The sequence below is a fragment of the Penicillium angulare genome (genome assembly GCF_028827245.1).
Source record: "Penicillium angulare strain IBT 27051 chromosome Unknown utg000001l_segment0_segment0, whole genome shotgun sequence".
Classification (NCBI taxonomy): Eukaryota; Fungi; Ascomycota; class Eurotiomycetes; order Eurotiales; family Aspergillaceae; genus Penicillium; species Penicillium angulare.
This window is the reverse complement of record NW_026623160.1, coordinates 1,565,297-1,585,630: the sequence shown is the minus strand read 5'-3', so window position 1 is coordinate 1,585,630 and position 20,334 is coordinate 1,565,297. Positions and strand designations below refer to the sequence as shown.

At 47.1% G+C, this 20,334-nt stretch overlaps 7 protein-coding genes across 7 annotated transcripts; 4 read left to right on the top strand and 3 right to left on the bottom strand.

Annotated features, from left to right (window-relative positions):
- Window positions 1-187: 187 nt before the first annotated feature.
- On the top strand, window positions 188-2,722 carry N7478_000549 (thioredoxin domain-containing protein; the record flags this gene model as incomplete). The annotated part of the gene is made up of 4 exons (XM_056916764.1): window positions 188-262; window positions 331-448; window positions 501-2,006; window positions 2,082-2,722. 4 exons carry the CDS (start codon window positions 188-190, stop codon window positions 2,720-2,722), a joined length of 2,340 nt encoding a protein of 779 aa, XP_056784644.1.
- A 2,107-nt stretch (window positions 2,723-4,829) lies between these two features.
- Window positions 4,830-5,834, top strand: N7478_000548 (CAP domain-containing protein; the record flags this gene model as incomplete). The annotated part of the gene is made up of 2 exons (XM_056916763.1): window positions 4,830-5,398; window positions 5,474-5,834. The coding sequence occupies 2 exons, from the start codon at window positions 4,830-4,832 to the stop codon at window positions 5,832-5,834; spliced, it is 930 nt and encodes a 309-aa protein (XP_056784643.1).
- A 1,534-nt stretch (window positions 5,835-7,368) lies between these two features.
- On the top strand, window positions 7,369-10,033 carry N7478_000547 (choline/carnitine O-acyltransferase; the record flags this gene model as incomplete). The annotated part of the gene is made up of 4 exons (XM_056916762.1): window positions 7,369-7,786; window positions 7,842-7,871; window positions 7,931-9,847; window positions 9,909-10,033. The coding sequence occupies 4 exons, from the start codon at window positions 7,369-7,371 to the stop codon at window positions 10,031-10,033; spliced, it is 2,490 nt and encodes an 829-aa protein (XP_056784642.1).
- A 538-nt stretch (window positions 10,034-10,571) lies between these two features.
- On the bottom strand, window positions 10,572-10,853 carry N7478_000546 (uncharacterized protein; the record flags this gene model as incomplete). Its single annotated transcript, XM_056916761.1, has 1 exon — window positions 10,572-10,853. One exon carries the CDS (start codon window positions 10,851-10,853, stop codon window positions 10,572-10,574), a length of 282 nt encoding a protein of 93 aa, XP_056784641.1.
- Window positions 10,854-11,887: 1,034 nt separating this feature from the next.
- On the bottom strand, window positions 11,888-14,209 carry N7478_000545 (sodium:solute symporter family protein; the record flags this gene model as incomplete). The annotated part of the gene is made up of 4 exons (XM_056916760.1): window positions 11,888-13,204; window positions 13,268-13,545; window positions 13,607-13,868; window positions 13,922-14,209. The coding sequence occupies 4 exons, from the start codon at window positions 14,207-14,209 to the stop codon at window positions 11,888-11,890; spliced, it is 2,145 nt and encodes a 714-aa protein (XP_056784640.1).
- Window positions 14,210-15,392: 1,183 nt separating this feature from the next.
- On the bottom strand, window positions 15,393-16,299 carry N7478_000544 (DUF3632 domain-containing protein; the record flags this gene model as incomplete). Its single annotated transcript, XM_056916759.1, has 2 exons — window positions 15,393-15,835; window positions 15,894-16,299. 2 exons carry the CDS (start codon window positions 16,297-16,299, stop codon window positions 15,393-15,395), a joined length of 849 nt encoding a protein of 282 aa, XP_056784639.1.
- Window positions 16,300-18,592: 2,293 nt separating this feature from the next.
- Window positions 18,593-19,933, top strand: N7478_000543 (uncharacterized protein; the record flags this gene model as incomplete). Its single annotated transcript, XM_056916758.1, has 4 exons — window positions 18,593-18,747; window positions 18,798-18,817; window positions 18,969-19,578; window positions 19,636-19,933. 4 exons carry the CDS (start codon window positions 18,593-18,595, stop codon window positions 19,931-19,933), a joined length of 1,083 nt encoding a protein of 360 aa, XP_056784638.1.
- Window positions 19,934-20,334: the final 401 nt, after the last annotated feature.

The window sequence follows — 20,334 nt, the reverse complement described above, 5'->3', positions numbered from 1 at the left end:
TGTGCGCCCCTCCCCTGCTCTAGTACACCATCATCCTAACTCGCTAAGCTGTTCCAGTCACACCCGCGGGGTAGTATTGAGCCTTGATCCTTTGCCGGATCCCGTTAGTATTCCCGAGTCTGCTCCGCTACACCATATCACGGCTTGCCCGGCGCCGCGAGTTGTCCTCAAAAAGATAGCCTCCGACATGCAGTCGCAACACGATATGACTGATACACGGACGAAGCTCGTTAATCGCCTTGGACAGAGCAGGTCGCCATATGTGAGTGACAATGCTTGACCTCAAATTATCCCTATAATGCCGATTTCCAAGGACTAACTCCGCCATAGGTCAGGGCGCACATGAACAACCCTGTGGCATGGCAACTTTGGGATGTCCAGTCGATCGAACTGGCCAAAAAGCAAAATCGTTTGATCTTTCTCAGTATTGGATACTCTGCTTGTCATTGTATGTTTGGTTATCACCTCTTTCCAGCCATCGGGTGTCTAATTTTCCATAGGGTGTCATGTTATGGAGAAGGAGTCGTTCATGTCCCCCGAGGTGGCAGCTATCCTGAACGACTCCTTTGTGCCAATCAAGGTTGATCGGGAAGAACGACCGGATATTGATGACATCTACATGAATTATGTCCAAGCCACGACAGGATCCGGCGGTTGGCCCTTAAATGTCTTCCTCACTCCAGATTTAGAGCCCGTTTTCGGCGGCACTTACTGGCCTGGCCCAAACTCCACTACTCTTCAGGGTCCAGATGGTATTGGCTTCGTGGAAATCTTAGAGAAGCTACGGGATGTTTGGGTGACACAACAGCAGCGCTGCCTTGAAAGTGCGAAGGATATCACAAAACAGCTGCGAGAGTTTGCCGAAGAAGGAACCCATTCACAGCATACAGCACGCGAAACAGACGAGGACCTCGACCTTGAATTACTGGAAGAGGCCTACCAGCATTTCGCATCCCGATATGATTCCATCAACGGCGGATTTGGCCGAGCGCCTAAATTTCCTACGCCTGCCAATCTCAGCTTCCTTCTTCGACTTGGTACATACCCCAACCAGGTGGTCGACATCGTGGGACAGGATGAGTGTGAAAAGGCGACCGCTATGGCTGTGACAACATTAGTGAATATGGCTCGTGGTGGTATTCGCGATCACATTGGCCACGGCTATTCTCGGTATAGTGTCACGGCAGACTGGGGCCTACCCCATTTTGAGAAAATGCTGTATGACCAGGCACAACTGCTTGATGTCTATGTAGACGCATTTAAAATCACCCACGATCCCGAATTGCTTGGCGCGATTTATGACCTGGCCACCTACTTAACGACCGAACCCTTGCAATCGCCAACCGGAGGGTTTTTTTCATCTGAGGACGCCGATAGTTTTCCCAACCCGAACGATACGGAGAAACGAGAAGGTGCATTCTACGTTTGGTCGTTGAAGGAGCTCACACAAGTCTTGGGTCCCCGCGACGCTCCGGTGTGTGCTCGTCATTGGGGTGTGTTGCCTGATGGAAACGTCCCTGCCGAGTATGATCCGCATGATGAGTTTATGAATCAGAACGTGTTGTCGGTTCGAGAGACACCGAGCAAGCTCGCAAAAGACTTCGGTCTGAGTGAGGAGGAGGTCGTGAAGATCATCAAGGGCGGGAAGCAAAAGCTGCGTGATCACCGTGAGAAAACAAGGGGTAGACCAGATCTAGACGATAAGATCATCGTTGGCTGGAACGGTCTGGCGATCGGCGCCCTTGCCAAGTGCAGTGTTCTATTTGAGGAAATCGAGAGCTCGAAGGCCGTTCAATGTCGTGAGGCCGCCGCCCGGGCAATCAATTTCATCAAAAATAATCTCTTCGACAAGCCCAATGGCAAGCTGTGGCGTATCTACCGGGACGGTAGCCGTGGGGATACCCCAGGATTCGCCGATGATTATGCATACTTCACCAGTGGCTTGTTGGACATGTATGAGGCTACTTTTGACGATAGCTACCTACAGCTTGCAGAGCGCCTCCAAAGTAAGTATTTACACACGCTAAGTCAAGCATTCTTGTCCCAAACAGGGAAGAACATGTGGCTGATATGATTACTAGGATACCTTAACGATAATTTCCTTGCCAAGAATGGGTCGACACCGGCTGGATTCTACAACACCCCAGCCTCCATGACTCCTGGAATGCCAGGCCCGCTATTCCGATTAAAGACTGGCACAGAATCAGCCACTCCATCCGTCAACGCGGTAATCTCACGGAATCTCTTGCGATTGGCGGCTTTACTCGATGACCCTGAATACGTGACTCTAACGCGACAGACTCTGAACTCGTTCTCCGTCGAGATCATGCAACACCCCTTCCTATTTGTTGGGCTGTTAGATGTGATTGTCGGTCTGCAGACCGGTACTCGCACTGTCACCGCAGTCTTTGCGACCGCCGATATTTCGAAACAACCTGTGCCGCGTGGCGATGGCCTTATCAGTAATAGAAACCGACCTGTGTCTGCGCATGATCTCCTTCGACAGCGGCTTCGGAAAGAGACCGGCGCTGGAGTATCTTCTACTGTCGCGGTCGCATCTCTGGTGGATATACGGCCTTCCCACGTGAAGGACTTTGTGGGGAATCAATCCTTCTGGTTGAAGTCACGAAACCCTCTGTACAAAGATTTGAAGGCTGCCGACCCAGCGAAAAATTACTTATTGATCTGCGAGGCCGGATCATGTAAAGTAGTGGATCTTTAAGACTCATTTTCTAGTTATGAGTTTTTTGATCGAATAAGGTCTCTTTGGACGGAAGACCTTATTTTTCACCATTTTATTTTTCAGTGTTTGCTTCTTCCTTTTTCTCCTTTCCTCTTACCCGGCGTTTATGCAGATACTTTCTTGGGGTTTGATTAGTACCTGGCGTAACAGTCGGGTGCCTGCATGGTGCCTGCCACTGACGCAATGGGTGACCCAATGAAAATACCTCACAAAGGCACCCGACAGCTTGGTGTTTTTGGGATAGAAACCCAGATCGATCTATATAGTCTAGATTCCCTACAATTAAAGATATTATGTTAGTTTCAGCCCTGTTCCCAGTGTTCTGGATGATGACATCTCCTTTGGGTCCTTGTAATCTGCCCTTATGCTAGAGTTCCAAAGTACCAAAGTGCCACGGAGTACACCGATGGAGCACCTTAATCCATGTCATCTCGGTGCCGTATTGTCTGTGCGTCCCTGTCACACCTAGATTATCGTGTAATTTTAACAGATCGACCTGTTAATCACATTATTCGTCTCCCCGGCATCTCATTTCCGAGCCGAGTCACAGAAGCAAAACAGATTGCGAAAAAGGCTTGATTGATGATCGGCGTGATACTTGGGGCGGACTGAACTCTGTTGTGGGTCTTTTCCTTGATTCCTTGGTTTTTTTCTTTTTTTTTCCTCCCCTGAGCCATACGCAAGCGCTTCCTCAAACAAACAATTGTTTCTCTCAGATCATGCGGGGAGGCAGATCAAGATCGTAAAGGGGAAAAATATAATCAACAACGTTTTTTGTGGCTTTTTCTGGGCTGAAACACAGGTACATTAAGAGGCGTCAGGGTTTTAATCTATTTAATCAATCCCAGATTTCAACCCCGTGCAGAGTGGCGTTCGCGAATGGACCAGACCCGAAGCCAAGTTTCTTAGCGTCTGCTAGTGTTGATGTTGGTGATGTGGATAATCTCCCGTGGTAAGATGTGATTGGCTGCAATGGGTCTATCACTTGAAACTTGTGCCGGTCCTGAAACTGGATCCTGGATTCCCTTGGCGTTGTTTGTCTTGCACGATTCACGACATTGGTGTGGGTTGTTAAGGGGATGTAAATGGATGCATCTATTGCTGTCATATGTGTAATTTGAAACGCTGGACCTTATTGCTTAACCTGTCATTTTGGACGGCACTTTTGCAAAGTCCCGAGATCGTACTCCGTAGTTTTATGCAGGATCCTTGTACACTGAAGGAGCTGGGCGCTAGTGGAAGTCAAGTGGGAATTTTGAGGATCCGCCCCATTCTGTGCCTATGGAGGGTCATTTCAGGGCCAAATCCAGGGCCTAATATCAGTTTTGTGTATGTTTGTATGTTTCCACCTGGAGAATCCTCCGTAGCCTGGAGGTCCCCATTGTATTCCGTACGGGCCAGAGAATAATGAAGTGATTTACATTGTCGCTCCATTGTAGTCCAGCCTCATCTTTTGAGTGCCTAGGCAGGGGCCCAATCACAGTCGTTTCGGAGACGCGTTGGAATGTGGAATGTCCCACGCCTGCGAGTGGCGGGCAAGGTTCTGGTATGTGTCGGACAGTTTCTGGTGAGGTTGGAAAAGCGTTACGGGTGCTAAAGCAAAGCAATAAGTATGAGATAAATGGGATATAACTCTGTTGCCTTTTTCTCTCCGAATCTAAAAACTTAATTTAATCAACAAACCTTGGAAACAATTAAACAAGTGGTTTAATCTCCCCTTCAATTTTACCAGCCAATTTACCCATCGCACGGCCCCACTCTTCCTCTTCGTCACTCTGTTATCCCCTTTCTACATCAACTCAATCTCTCCCTCTCTTCTCTTCCCTTCTCTCTTCTCCACGCTTTCTCCGTTCCAACTCCCCAGTCCACACTTTATTCGTTCCTTTCACTCGTTGAAGGAGAATTGAAGTGTTTGGGCCTGTCATTCCTTTATCAGCGTCCCTAAACAACCACTCTTTCCCCGTCCACACAGTCGATCTGTGTGTTGACTTCAGCAATCTTCAACCCAAACAATCCAATCCAGTGTTTTTTTGCGCAAACCTTCCTGGGGAAGTGTTATTTATTTAGTCGCCTTTAAGTGATCGCCATGCGTTATTCTCTGTTGCTTGCTGCCCTGGCAGCTGGCGTTGTCAATGCCGTCGAGAAACGTGTTTATGTTACCGATTGGTCCACTGTGACCATTACCACAACAATCACCGCACCAGCCGTTACTGAGACCCTCCCCGCCGTTCAGAAGGCTCCTGTTGTGGTTGAGACCGAAACCTCCACAGCTGCGCCCGTCGAAACCTCCTCCCCAGCTACCGATCTCTTCAAGAAGTCGACTGTTCCTCCCGACCCTGCCACTACATCAGCGGTGCAACCCCAACCTGAAGAAGGCACCACTTACTACTGGTCAAGCGCCTGGACCTCAACCGTTGAGCCCGCTGAGCCTTCCACCACCATGGCTACCTCCACCTCTAGCACCAGCACCAGTTCCAGTTCGACTACCAGTGCCGCTAGCGCTACTGGCTCTGCCACCACCGAATACCAGCAGAAGGTGCTTTACAACCACAACATTCACCGTAGCAACCACTCTGTCTCCTCGCTCGATTGGGATGATGATCTTCGCCAGAGCGCGCAGACCCTTGCCGCCCGTTGTGTCTATGAGCACGATACGTAAGTACACCCTGCAGGGACCCTGCATCCGACCAATCAAATCTACAGAATCATGGAACTAACTCCCCCTTGCAGCGACATTGATGGCGGCGGCTACGGCCAGAACATTGGTTACGGCGTTCAGTCCAACGATGTTGGTGTGATGATCACCAACATGATGTACAACGACGAGATCGAGTTCTTTCCTACTCCTTACGGCCAGGCTGACCCTAGCATGTCCGAATTCGACAGCTGGGGTCACTTCAGTCAGATCGTCTGGAAGGCTACCACCCACGTCGGCTGTGCGACCGTTGTCTGCGACTCACTAGGCAATGTCGACTCCTCAAGTTCCGTGCCATTCACCGTCTGCAACTATTCTCCGGTCGGCAACGTCGGTGGTGAATATGGTGAAAACGTCCTGAAGCCTGGCAACAGTGCCACCTACACTGCTTCTTAAGAATGTTCTGACCGTTGCATTGGAGAACCCTTTCCGCCCTCATACATATTCAGGAAGGGAACTTGACCTGATTGAACTCAATCACTGTAAAGTCGCTCTATGGGCATTTTTTATCTTCTCTCCAGCAATATATGTCTTGCATTCTTTATTTATTTTGCATCCTGTGTTGCCATTTTTTTAACCTTCGCTTCTTTGAATATCTACATGTGTTGCTCGATCGGTATGATCTGGCCCGGGATTCGGGTCAGAGATCGGCATCGGGTACCTGGAGTCTTTCGTCTTCGGAGACGTGGGGCGTTCCCGGGGAGGTTTCCTGTATGTACAGCGGGAGGTACTTGAGGCCTCAATCCCTTCCCCACGGATACGGCCATGTGTGATTTCCCTTCTTTTTCTACAATTGTGAATATGTCTTATCTGAATTCTGGTGTCTTTCCTAGCGATTTACCCTTCCCCCATTATGTGGATAGAAAAAGATGCTGCCCCCCCATCCAAATGTGAATGCGAGATGAACCATGGTCACGTGTCACCCCAGAACAATACAAATCAAACAAATCAAACAAACAACTCCCGAGCTCTCACCCACTAGACCTAATCCGGTTAGACCCAACAGTAAGGTATGTACAAATGCATGATGTAAGCAAATCCGCGTTGATCCATTCGACCGAGACGTCATGGTCTACGCTGTAACTAGTCTCCGCACTCCCCACATCAGCTTATCCCACATTGAAATTTGATCACTTTTTACGAATGGTTAGAGACTAGTTTGCCCTCTATTACCGGTTAGTCACAGCTTCTACCCAATCCCCTGTTGACGTCAACTAAGCACTGTTCCTTTTCAGTTGTACACTAGTCCCGCAGCTCCTCCGCACCTCCTCCGCAGCTAATACCCCCACGCTCTTCCGAAGGCAAACCATCCACAAAGCAGTGCTACACACTGTACACATAAGGCTGGACCCTGTTCGGTATGTAGTTCCAAGTTGTATAATGCTAATATCCCCACATACGCTGCAAGCACCCTTATTAACGCGCTTCAGTCCTTATCAACCTCTTTCTCTTTCTTACCGGGTACTCAAGCTAAAGCTCGGGGCTGAGATCATCTGACAGCATCCGTTGATCCGGCACTATCACTGCATCTTCTCACCCAAACCCCACCCACATCCCGCAGTTCGTCAAGACCCTGGACCCAGTAAGTCTAGCCCCTTAGTCCGCTCCCTTCAACCCGAGTACACACACCGGCAAAGGCCCGAATTTGCCTTTGCACTTGCACTTGCACCCTGAACCTCTTGGCACCCCGTCAACCCGTATATAACATGTGATTGATGCCCTTCGCACCCCTCGAGACACTTTTTAATCTCTCTACACCCATACATCTGATCCTCACCATACCCTTACTCCCCTCACTCATCATTGGTAAATCTCAATGCCACCATACTGCCTCCAAGACTGCCACTACTTCTACCGCACCGCACTGCGCCTTCTCTCCCTCCCAACCTGTTTAGCAAGTCGCTACGCCTAAAAGATTTAAACTAACACGATGTCTTATTCGTCTACGGCAGTTCGATTCTTTACGGCTCCAAAGCCGCTCGGTGCCGCTATGGATCCCGATGCGAAGAAGGATCCCCAAAGTCAGAGTCAAAGTCAAGGCCAGAGCCACACGGTCGTAAGACCTAATGTTCCGGCTGATAAGCCTTCCTCGAAGGCTGTGGAGGAACATAAGCCCTTGAAGCAGGGTCTGACGTTTGCTAATCAGGATTCTTTGCCTAAGCTTCCTATCCCTGATTTGGAGGATACATGTCGCAGGCATTTGGAGGTGTTGTCTGCGTTGCAGAATGCGAGGGAACATGAGGATAGTAAGGCTGCTGTTAGGGACTTTTTGAAGCATGATGGACCGGCTTTGCAAGAGAAGTTGAAGAATTATGCTTCTTCTAAGACTAGCTTTATTGAACAGTTCTGTGAGTTTGGTATGGGTTAGCGTTGAGCGAAGAACAGGTTACTAATCTCTACAAGGGTATGATTCTTACCTGAACTTTGATAGCTGTAAGTTTAAATGATATCCATGCTAGATTTCTTTGAGTCGTTTGACTGACCTTTAACAGCCGTCGTCTTGAATCTTAACCCATTTTTCCTGTTGGAGGATGATCCAACGCCGGCTCGAAACCATCAAGTTACTCGAGCTGCATCCCTGGTAGTTTCGGCTTTGTCTTTTGTGCGCGCTGTGCGAAGGGAGGAACTCCCACCTGATACTGTGCGGGGAACCCCTCTGTGCATGTATCAATACTCCCGGCTCTTTGGCACAGCACGTCTACCTACCGATAATGGCTGCGTTATCAGTCAAGACCCAAATGCAAAGCATGTTGTCATTATGTGTCGAGGCCAGTTTTACTGGTTTGATGTGCTGGATGACAACAGCGATCTCATCATGACTGAGCGAGATATCTCGCTAAACTTGCAAGTCATCGTGGACGATGCAGCTCAAACCCCCATTCAAGAGGCTGCCAAGGGCGCCTTGGGCGTTCTGAGTACCGAGAACCGGAAGGTCTGGTCAGGTCTACGAGATATCATGACCAAGGACCCTTCTTCGAATAACGCCGAGTGTCTTAATATCGTCGACACCGCTCTCTTTGTGCTGTGTCTTGATGATACTGAGCCATCAAACACCGGTGAACTTTGCGCCAATATGCTTTGCGGGTCTAGTGAGGTTATCAGAGGCGTTCAGGTGGGTACTTGCACAAATCGATGGTACGATAAACTCCAGATCATTGTCTGCAAAAATGGAAGCGCTGGTATCAACTTCGAACATACTGGTGTAGACGGCCACACAGTTCTACGCTTCGCCAGTGACGTCTACACTGACACTATTCTACGATTCGCTAAAACGATCAATGGTCAAGCTCCAAGCCTATGGGCAACATCCAGCCCTGACCCAGCTAAGCGCGACCCACGTAGTTTCGGCAATGTCAGCACAACACCCCGCAAGCTAGAATGGGACATGATACCAGAACTCAACATCGCCCTCCGCTTCGCCGAATCCCATCTCTCCGATCTCCTCCATCAGCATGAATTCGGAGTCCTAGACTTCGAAGGCTTCGGCAAGAACTTCATCACCTCGATGGGCTTCTCCCCGGACGCATTCATCCAAATGGCATTCCAAGCAGCCTACTACGGACTCTACGGCCGCGTCGAAAACACCTACGAACCCGCCATGACCAAAGTCTTCCTACACGGCCGCACCGAAGCAGTTCGAACAGTAACGCCCGAAGTTCTAGACTTCGTCCGCACATTCTGGGGCGAGAACCCCGCCGAAAAAAAGATTGATTCCCTTCGCGCCGCAACACAACGCCACACAGCTATCACAAAAGATTGCTCCAAGGGCCAAGGACAAGACCGCCACCTCTATGCCCTCTACTGCCTCTGGCAACGCTCATTTGATGAATCAATCTTCGACGCCAGCTCAGCAGGTGAATCATCCAGTCCCAGCGAAGGCCCCGAGTCACCCCGTCTCTTCGCAACCTCCGTATCAGACGACGGCTTTTCCTCCCCAACAAGCAGTAGTCTTCGTTACCGATCCGCGTCCCCACCTACACCTGCTATCTTCGCTGACGCAGGCTGGGACAAAATCAACAATACCATTCTTTCAACTTCAAACTGTGGAAACCCTTGTCTGCGCCATTTTGGCTTTGGGCCTACATCCGCAGATGGCTTTGGTATTGGGTATATTATTAAGGATGAGTCTATTTCTTTCTGTGCGTCCTCGAAACATAGACAGACTGCTCGTCTTATGCAAACGCTTGAGTCGTATCTATTTGAGATTCGGAAATTGCTGCGCGCTACCAATAGAAAGACTACTAGTCCGCGAACTAGTCGTGCGAGGGAAACAGAGGCCATTGCTGAGCGGTTACAGGCTGATTTCCAACGTCGGGGTAGGGTTGTCCGGAGCGATACTACCCGTGGCTCTGAGACGCCTAATACTATGACTGATAGTGGAGACATGGACGATGATGGAATGGGAGGCTGTGAGTGTTATCTTTCTTCTCTATTTAAAAATAATGAATCTAACTGACTTCTTTTCTCTAGATGGATTTTTCGATGCGGGAATGCTTCTCCATGCTCTTAAGGGCGTCAATGCTGATCGAGACCGGGGAGATAAGCCTGAGAAGAGACGATTTGTGGGGAAGAAGTTACACCTTAACGAATATTGATCCTTTAAAGGGGGCTTTCATATTTGCGAATGACATCTACTTGCAATATACCTCTAGATATGAATCATTTTGATTGAATTTCATTTTTACATTGACTCTGGTAGTATTTGACAAATCTGTAATTATTTTGTTGGAACTTGTCTTTATATTCATACTGCAATAATGATATTGTAGAAACAGAAGACAAAAGCTTGAAATAATCAAATAAATGCAAACGAAAACACCAGACCGCATAACTATCCACGATAGCCAAAGAGAATCATGACGGAAGTCATAAATACCTTGAAATACTATCCTGAACCTTAGTACTCTCAAGTTCACCCCTAGAGAATGAAACTCTAGCAGTCGAACTCAATCTTACATTGAGACGAGGTCGAAATTCCAATTCCATAGAAATCGCTACCGTCCTCGACATCCCCGCCATCAATATGTGTCTGTGTCGCGTACGAACCATGACACTCCCTATTAAATTAAAGCTAATCAGTACGATTCCAACTATCATGTCTATCATGTCACTTGTTCATTGAATCGGATATTCTTACTTAATACTGTTGGCATTACAGCTAGCAGCCCAGCCAAACGTATCATCAAACCCGTCCAGCTCAATTTCGTCGAGATCAGTGCAAGCGCCTTTTTCAGTGGACCCTGTACCGATCTTGTTGTCGTCTGCGTCGTAGACGTAAACGCCGTTTGAATTGGTTAAGGGACCAACCACCATGGCGGAGTTGGTGTCGATGTAGCCGACTGCGTAGCATGTTGCCGCGCTAGCGATTGATAGGTAGGAAGCCAACAAAGCGACAGAAAGCATGGATTTGGTCATCTTGGTTATGTGAGGGATAGGATTGAGAATGAATCGAAGGTATAACGGTATTGGACAAGTTGATGAATAGTCAATGTAGATATGGATGGATGAATGAATAGAAATGCATTTCCTCTGGGAAGTTGAGCTTTTAAATACTATTTCTTGACCGCAGCCTTCAAGCATCAAGACCATTATTACTCTTAGAATTGATCCCCGATTCATTGTCAATGATGTCAAGCCCCTCTTGGCTATTGCTGTTTCCAAGAAACTCCATCATGAGAAATACTTGGGCGGATTACTTGGCACACCTGGGGGGCCCTTGGCTTACATAGCGTGGACAAGAAGCTGGGCATCAGATGGTTTGCATAGTTATTCATAATTTCCAAGTAATTGCCAGGCCCGAATAAATCAGGCACACCTTTATTCGTACCTCGCTCAGCACTATTACTCCGGGCAGAATGGTCTTGGCGTCCATCTCAGCCCTACTGGGATCTACATGTATTCAAGCGAGGTTACCCTGGGGCTAAAGCTTGCGTCACAGGGGGCGGCGGCCCCCAATTATACTTCATTTGGCAAGATCAGATATAGAATCCGCCATGGTTATATTTGAGTCACGGCCCCCGCCGAGATATTTTAGTGGATTAGTAGGTCATACCAAGTCTGAGATTTTAAGTCATGCTAGATGCCAGTAGTTGAGCTTTGGTTGCAGCTCGGAGGAAATGACATAGGCCCAGACATGATTCGGAATTATCGAGAATATTCATACTAATATCCATCTCGATTGACCCCTAGGGTCTCTTTTGGTACAAACCGCTAGTATGACGTTCAATTCGGCCGTGGATTTCATACTAAAATTAGCCCGATAGAGCACGCACAGGGAGGCCGAGGTTAAGCGTTGATATAATGCATGCGACCTTTTCCGGGGTGGGTTGATCTGGGCCTCAACATGTATAACAATCAATTGGAAAATGGAGATTGGCTGAATATAAGAACCCGGAGAATACAGAAGTCATATTCGAATGGTCTTGATTCATCCTAAACCGCGATCTAATCTATTTTGTTGGCTTTCGATTTAAGTAAGCCTTGGAAGATTTGAGTAAACCCCGAGTTGCGGTCGCGATTGCATGTCTGCCATCATAAAGAGGGAAAATGACAACCGCCCCAAATGCCCCAAATTGCCATATAATAGCCACCGTTGTCCAACCGGAGAAGAATGATTTTGTAAAAATATAATCTCGGTAGAGTGGAAGAGGCCAGGCTACAAAGGTGACCAAGACAATTACCACGAATGTGATACAGGCAATCTTGAGCCACCTATAGAGCTCCTTCAATGTCGCCTCGTCGAATGGGTGCTGAATATCATCGAGGTCATGCTGTGGTGTGGATGTAGATACGGAGTTGACCGGCGGTTTTTGCTCCTTGGATGTATCTTTCGAGTCCGAAGTATCGCTGTCTCTTGTTGACTGTATCTGCGGCTCTTCGGGGGTTTTGAAGTAGTCAGTAGAAACAGCCGGAAGGCTCTCCTTGAATTCACCACTCTCATTCAAAGTACTGGTAGCCGAGTCTTTTTGGGATTGTTCTTCGTCTGCCAACTCGATTCGCAGAAATTCTCGCCAATCAAAGACTGAAGGTTTGTAGATGGAAATCAGGACAGAGTACAATGCAGGCGAGAAGAAAGATGCAATAGCGGCATAGAGTGCCGGATATTCGTTAGATGTGGTCTCCATATTGACAGCCCCATACATGGATTTTGCTGTCGCTAACCAGACAGCAAGACCAGAAAAGAATCCAAGTATCGGAGATACCACAGCAGCGAGGCGAGTTTGACGAGACCAGAAAAGAGTCAATACAAGAGGAATAATGCCAGGACAAGATATCACAGGTCTTAGATAGCCGATCCAAGTCATGTTGGCCCCTCCATAGTTCATTGCGATGGAAATACCGGTGATGAATATACCGTGAAGAACGACAGTCAGATGACTGACACGAACAAGGTTCTTGTCAGTTACCAAGGGGTTTATGTAGGTCTTATAGATATCGTAAGACAGAATGCTGCTCACGGCAATCATTGACGATGACACAGTGCTGGTGAGGGCCATGAAAAGGAGAAAAAAGAAGCCAATTATGCCTTTATCACCAATAAGGGCCTTGATGGTATATGGCATCACCATACCCATACTCACTTCTGTAGAGGTCAACTGGTCAGGATAAGTAGGGAAAATTGGTGTGTTGTGAATTGCTCGTGTTGACAACCCAATCACAGTACCCAAGCCCCAGGGAATGCCAAATACCGCTATCGCAGCAATGTTATATCCGGGGACTGTAGCTCGGACCTCTGTTGCAAAGGACTTTTGCCAAAACGCAGTGTCCTATGATGTGTTTTATTAGCCCGTTGTTTCAAGTTAACAATATGCCCAGTTTCTGCGACTTACCATGACTACCAAAGCTAAATTTCCAAACTTCAAAATCAATCCCCAGACAATTGCCCCTTTAGATTTGAAGGTGAGTAGCGAGCCTTCGTAGTTGCCAGATATGTAATTTTCCCCTGAAGTAGCGACTACTTTGTCGTACAAGCCGCCAAGGCCCCCGACAGCCTCATGTGTTAAGACTGATAGAGTAAAGTAAATAATGAGGATCAGTGCGATCGCGGTGTGGAGGAAGTCAGTCAAAAAGGTCGCCTTGAGACCTCCAACTGCCGTATAAAGAACAACTGGAAATAGGTCAGTGAATATTCTGGGATTGTTAAATGGGTATGGGACGTGATAGAGCACCTCCAAGCGGAACCAAGATCGTTGCTGCCACAAAGTTCATCCCAGAGACGCCATAGATCAACTGGGAACCAGTCATGATCATTGACGCACATCCAAAGACGTTGTTTACCAGGTTGAGGACGATGAAAACAAGATGACCGATTTTTCCATATCTCATTCGTACAATTTCAAGGGACGTATGCGCATAAGGTACGCGAATCTTTGCCATGACACCAAGTGCTGCCATCAGCGCGATTTGAAAGCATAGCCCAGAGCCCCACCACTGGATTTGAAGTCAATTTGACAAATCATTTAAAGCTCATCGGATAATCGTACCAGGGGAAGTGCCAAGCCATAGTTGTAAGTCATTGCGGCTGCCAACACTGTCTCATTGATCCACATCCAAGATGAAAAGACAGCAGAGGCAGTGAGACCCGTTCCAACCGACCGATTCGCGACCATGAACATTTCCGACGTCCCAGAGTCTTCGGAAAGATAGGCCTTTTGAATATTGACTGCAAATAGAATGACTCCACAAAATACGACCCCCAGGCCGATTAGCAGGCCGTAGGCTGCGCCCTGGGGGATCAAGGCCAATTTGGCCGTATCTATTGTGCTGGACATGACAAAACAACCTCCTATCCTGAAATTTGAGCGTTGCGATGGTTGAGATCCAATGGAAGATAGACTGGGTTAAAGTATTTATTTCATCCAGGGTCTAGATAAGCTTGAGCGTTGCGCAAAATGACCCGCATGGCTTGGCTCCATGCTTGAATACATGCCATTGGTGACTCCTGTCAGTTGGAAGGTCTTGCGTGTTCCATGTCCGCTATTGCGCATATGACCCGCAGTTGATCACTTTGCAGCACTAAAGATTTTCAGGCTTTGCTAGTCTGCTAGTACCGACTGCCGCCACCAGTCGTATCGGAGTATATTGTGATCATGAAAAAAGGAAAGGAATCAAAAATCCGTTGATTATCCTGGTTACTTCCATTTTTCAAAATGAAATAAAATGGCAAGCCAGAACTTAGTATTTTTGGGCGGTAAATGAAGCGCAATTGATAATGAATGGGGCGAATGTTATGATTGGATGTTGTGATGGCGTGCGAGTCTTGGGTACTTGCGCTCATTATGGCGAGCCAGCAAGATAATCCCCGATGCATTCCAGAGCTGCGTGAGATCTAGAAGTTTTTGCTTGTCGGCCGATAGAATGCGTCCGAATTTTATTCGACGAGAGAAATATCAGTTTAAATAGGTACGATATCCGACCGTTTCGTTATGACATCGGCACTAGGCTGAGCTTTGACTCTGTCAGCGTCAGTGGTTACTTTCTGAGGTCCCGGGTACGGACGATAACAGCCAAGGCTCTTTTTCAATTGATACCTTATTTTGTCTGATCAATAATTCAGCGTGGGCAGTGGGGGTCTGCTTCAAATTACGTATGATTGGAATAGTGCGATACCCAATTGACTTGTTAGTATAACATGGAGAGTTTCGGGCAAGGTCATGGCTCATCCCGCCCCAAAGCCCGCCAGCACTGCCTGCTGCATCCCCGAGTGAGACTTTACGCGGACGGTCAATTGTGGAGGTTGTGATGTATAACAATTAGCGGCGCTGATTCGTAGCAACATCTGAGTCAGATTAATTCAAACCCTCGCAGATTCGCTTCCCATGTAGCCATAGCCGGGAAAGTGGCACCGAATAATGGATTAATAATATTCGCGGTTGTTGAGAGACCTTATTTCTGACCATTTGAGTGTGAACTCATATGCATTGTTGGATGAGACTCCCATAATAAAAGTCAAAGTCATTCAACGCCACTAGCACAACTATCCATCGCCTTCATGGCAGCTCTGCAAGCCTCCCCTGTTTCCTCTGTAGCATCTGAATGACATTCCAACTCCGCAAACCTCCTCCTCCAAAAGTTCCATCGAGCAATTGAGTACCCCTGCTGCGGCTCGCCCTTCCAAAGTTTCCCAGACAACTCGCGATCCGAACATTCCTGCCGCTGGCAAGCTAGGTAGATCACCGATGGGCAAAGAACAAACCAGATGGCAGCAGCGGGTACACGATGGTTTATCGGGGTTGTGGGTTTCTTTCTCCGAAATATCTCAAGGGCATTTGTTATGCAAGCAAGGGCATGGAAGTCGTTGGTGCATATATTGTGGTTGGTGAAGTGAGCTAGGAGGCCGTTCATATTTCGCCAGCGGAAGGCGTAGAGATCCTCCGGGGGTTTGTTTTCAGGTATTTCTGTTTTATTATGAGTATTACAAGAACACCATGATCTTATATACAGAGAGTGGCATACGATTCCACCGTTCATGCAGCATCGGTCCAAAATAAAGCCCACGCCATACAGAGAAACTATCGTAAATGCTCTCATCCCGAGTAATAATCGTCCGAGGCAAGTTTTTGAGCGCTTTGACGAGAGCAACGAAGCGTTGCATTGGCTCATGTTGGTAATCCAACTGTGGAGCGACACGGAACATTAACTCCCAGAACTCAAATAGAAAATGGACCGTTGACTGTTCTTCTTCTTTTAGTCCCGGGCGGCGAGAAGGGAATAGAGCATTGGCCTGTTCTGCTGCTTGGCTTGGAGTGATGGAGGAGGTTTCGGGGAGATATGTTACCAGTAGAGTGAAGACTGCGTGCTCAACGTTGGATGGTTCATGGGGGTCCTCGCGGTCCAGATTGAGGGGGTTAGAGGCAATCATGATAATTATCTCTATCGGCCTCGATCTCCAAAATTTCACCTATATCACCAACACTCACCCTAGCGTTTAATATGGGAATGCGGCTCAAGTGCGGCTGAGCGGACGGGAAGGGAGCTTTGTTCTCCACACCCTGCAGTCGTATGAGCTAGGTTGAGTTTTTTGTGATCGGCTCAGAGTTAACTCCTTTGTTTGATCCAGAAGCGGCACTGTTGTGTGCGGCTGAAGGTACATAACCCGCCGGTCGTCCCGATTGAGCCAATAGAACATGTAGTTAACATGTGGGGGCGGCGCTAAGATGGAGGGGCAACAGCAAACACATCGAATATACACATCTCGAAGAGTGGTTCCAATTGACATTACCTTTGACAAATTCATCCAGAATTATTTGTTATTCAAGGTTGGGGCTAGATATAACTAACACAAGCCCCTGCATCCCAAATGGGATTCTGCGAAAAGCTAGGCCTGCGACCGCGTCGCGATTGACAAGATCAGGCCGGTGGGAAAGAGACCAACTTGAAGGCCGTCAAACTGACCCCAATAGCACTTTGACACGCCAAAAAAAACCTCCAGATTTCGTCCAATTCAGACCGGAAACAAGGCAGCTTCTCTCACTTGCCACGAGGGGGTTTGCAGAATAGATGAGAACTTTTCCAGTATTGAGGAGGCTTGCACGGGCGAGGCCGACATGCTTGTGGAATATCCACACTGGTGAAGAATTAACGACAATAGATTTATACAAATCCCTTCATGTCAACTTCAATGAGTTTCCCTCCTTGCATGATCATCATCATATTGGAGGTTTTTTGAATCCAGTGATTTCTCCCAATGGCTCTCTTCTTGCAATTATATCTGAAGACACCATTTCAATTCATGTTGCGAATTCACTCCCCACGAGTCAGCCAATTTTCATAAAATCACTAGACTTTGTCGATACCAAGTCTCCTTTTGCCTTCTCTCCTGATGAGACTTTGCTTGGTATATCTAATACTTCCAGAGGAACAATCGACAATCGAACTGTGGCACCTTGACATCGAGAACAAAACGCAAGCTCTATACAACGATTCGAAAGTCCTCATAGTGACCGGTCTGACCCTGAGTTCTGTGATCTCGTCTTCTCTCCAGATAGCAAGCTACTTGCTGTAGTATCCCAGTCGCGAATGTTCCTCAAGCGACGTGATGACACAACTGAGGATTTTAGACTGTACTGATCGCTCCACTTCCCTTATAAACGCATTCTAACGATACCTTCTTACACTCCCGATGGAATATCCATTATTCTTGGGCCAGATATTGTCTCTAGAGAAGATATAACTGAAGACAATGTTTGACAGCCTTTTGAGTGGAATATCGGGAAGATAAATCTTCTGCATTTAGTTGGATTTGCGACGGTGGAATAAATTTGCTTTGTGTTCCGCAAGATTCGATTTCCGGGATGGCACCATGTCGGATCGAAAATGCTTTGATCCACCATAATAATGAAATCACATACTTATCATTCAAGCTTGACTAAGCTAGGGCCGACTTCGTACCCAGAATTTTCTTTCAGTGAAATGAGTTAATATTCCCCTAAGCTTATCATGAAAATTTATTTTTTTGAGGAATCGGACTTTAATGCAGTTGTGTGAGGAAGTATTGGCGTCTCGAATTGGCATCGTAGCAGTTCGCCGGAGTACCATCTCAAAAGATACGACCTAGAAAGTATGGAGCAGGTTGGGGTCTTTGAGAAAGCCAAATCGTTATATGAGAGACAGCAGCAAGAAATTTGGAAAAAGAATCCGTGGGGAGATCCAGGCAAGGGATTATTTTCGGTGCATGAACTCCTTCGTACTTCGGTTTTAGATATTACTTACCACTGGCTCTTGGCGTGTTTCTGCGAGTCATAAATTTGTGACCCCTATAAGATATCCTCTGGTCTATTTCATTGGTTGGTCCGGATCCACCGTGATGAGAAGGAATGTTTGAAACAGCTCTAGTCCAAGCTGATAGGATAGTGGATAGTAACTGCCATATTAAAATGAAGTATACTAGCAACTTAACATACCAGCTCTTTCAACAAGTTCTACCCATGGTTGAGATGTTTATATCCCCCAAATCATAAGATCTAGGTACCATGGCTAAATGTATAACCCCATTTTGCTAACGTCATTAGTGGCGATCAGATCTCGCTGACTAACCTGCACAAGCGACCGGGGGTGTTGAAACCCGGGGGAAGATAGATTTCTGCGAGTCACAGAATCCTCGCGTCGCGCTAGATCCTAGATCCTGATTATTGGCATTTGCAGTATCAAATGTCATGTCCGTGACAATACGAGATGGAAACTCTTTATTCATAATAAATTATGTGACACAGATCCTCTGCTTCGCGCTTGTCACACCCTTGGTGCTTTTGCGGCTCTTTGTTCGATGGAAAGTGATACATAAGCTGGGCGTGGACGATGGTATGCATGCGTCCAATCATTTTCTTTCAGAGCTATTTTTCCAATACTAACATGATACAGCTTGTTGTTTTATTGGATGGGTATGATCTTATTGTCTTCTATTTACAGATCTTTTATTAACAAAATCGACATTTAGCTCCTTTTTATGGGGTACTGCGCAAACGGCTTAATTTGTATGTTTGCCGGTCGCTGATCTTGGAAATGGGCATATTTAACTAATACTTTTTTTAGACGGCTTCGCTGGGGGCTCATATCATTCAACTGAGCTTGATTCGCATCAATATGAGCAGTGCATCAAGGCAAGACACCGATCTCGATTTTTTCTTTTCTTTTTTTACGGCCCCCGAGCTAACCGACTGCAGATCTCTTATATTGCCACGGCTATCTATGCCCCGACAGCTCTCTTCGTCAAAGTCAGCCTAATTACCATTTTAATCAGGGTATTTCAGCCTTACTACAAGGCTATGGTATCACTTTATGTTCTCCTTGGCACAGTCATCGGGTATTATACCATCATCACATTTATCAAAATCTTCATCTGTAACCCCGTCTCTGCTTATTGGGTCGAGTCCAAACAAGCAGATGCAACATGTCTCAGCCAGCCAGGCGTTATTATTGCAGATTCCGTGATCAGCTTCATCACTGATGTTGCTATTTTCGCTTTCCCTGTGGCATTTACTTGGACGCTGCAGATGCCACTCTGGAAAAAAGTCAAAGTAATGGTTCTGCTTGGTTTCGGCGGTATAGCTGTTGCGTTCAGTCTCTTCAGACTTGTCGTTGGAATTCATGAAAAGGATCAACCCCGTGAAACGACAATGTTCATGACCTCAATTCTTACAGCGTGAGTCGAACCCTTTATCGAATTATCCAAGAGAAAGCGAAATCTAATTCATTCCAGGAATGCCGAGGTCGGATTCGGTCTTATATGCGCTTGTCTCCCGGCAATTAATGTTCTTTTAAGCTGGACACGACGGAACTCTTCTTCTGTTAAGGCATATTTCACTCGCAATCGCAAGACGGATAAGCAATCGCAAAGTATCTATGATGGACCGACTTCGAGGTCGGGACCCGGTCGCAATCAGTTTCTGAAGAGTCAATTGAGTTCTTTTGCGCGAAGAGGCTCTACGGATTCGGCTGGGTTGATTGCGAACCATGCACAGGCGGGCGTTTCGGGGGAGAAACTAGCGATTCGATAATAAAGATGGTGTCGTTGAATCAGCAGTGGGAAAATGCGTCAAGGTTCGTTTCTGTTCTGGTTTAGTATGGGTTGGATTGTTTGCTAACATATGCTGCAGTAATGAGCGAGCGGATCGCTCGGAGATCCTATGAATATCATGAATCTATACATAATGTTATATTATTTATATAGGTATAATAATGCTAAATGTACATTTTAAAGGACTGTTGAGTATAGGCGGGGTGATATGTAGTTCATTGTCTGTGGCTCAAAGTAAATAAATTGCCCCGCCAACACGGGTCACGTGCCGCTATTGATCAACGGGAAATTTCCAGCAATCGATCTACCGTGTTCGATCGCATGTCATAACGCGAATTTACCACCCGAGAACCTGTCATCCTGCAGGTAGAGAAGCCAGCT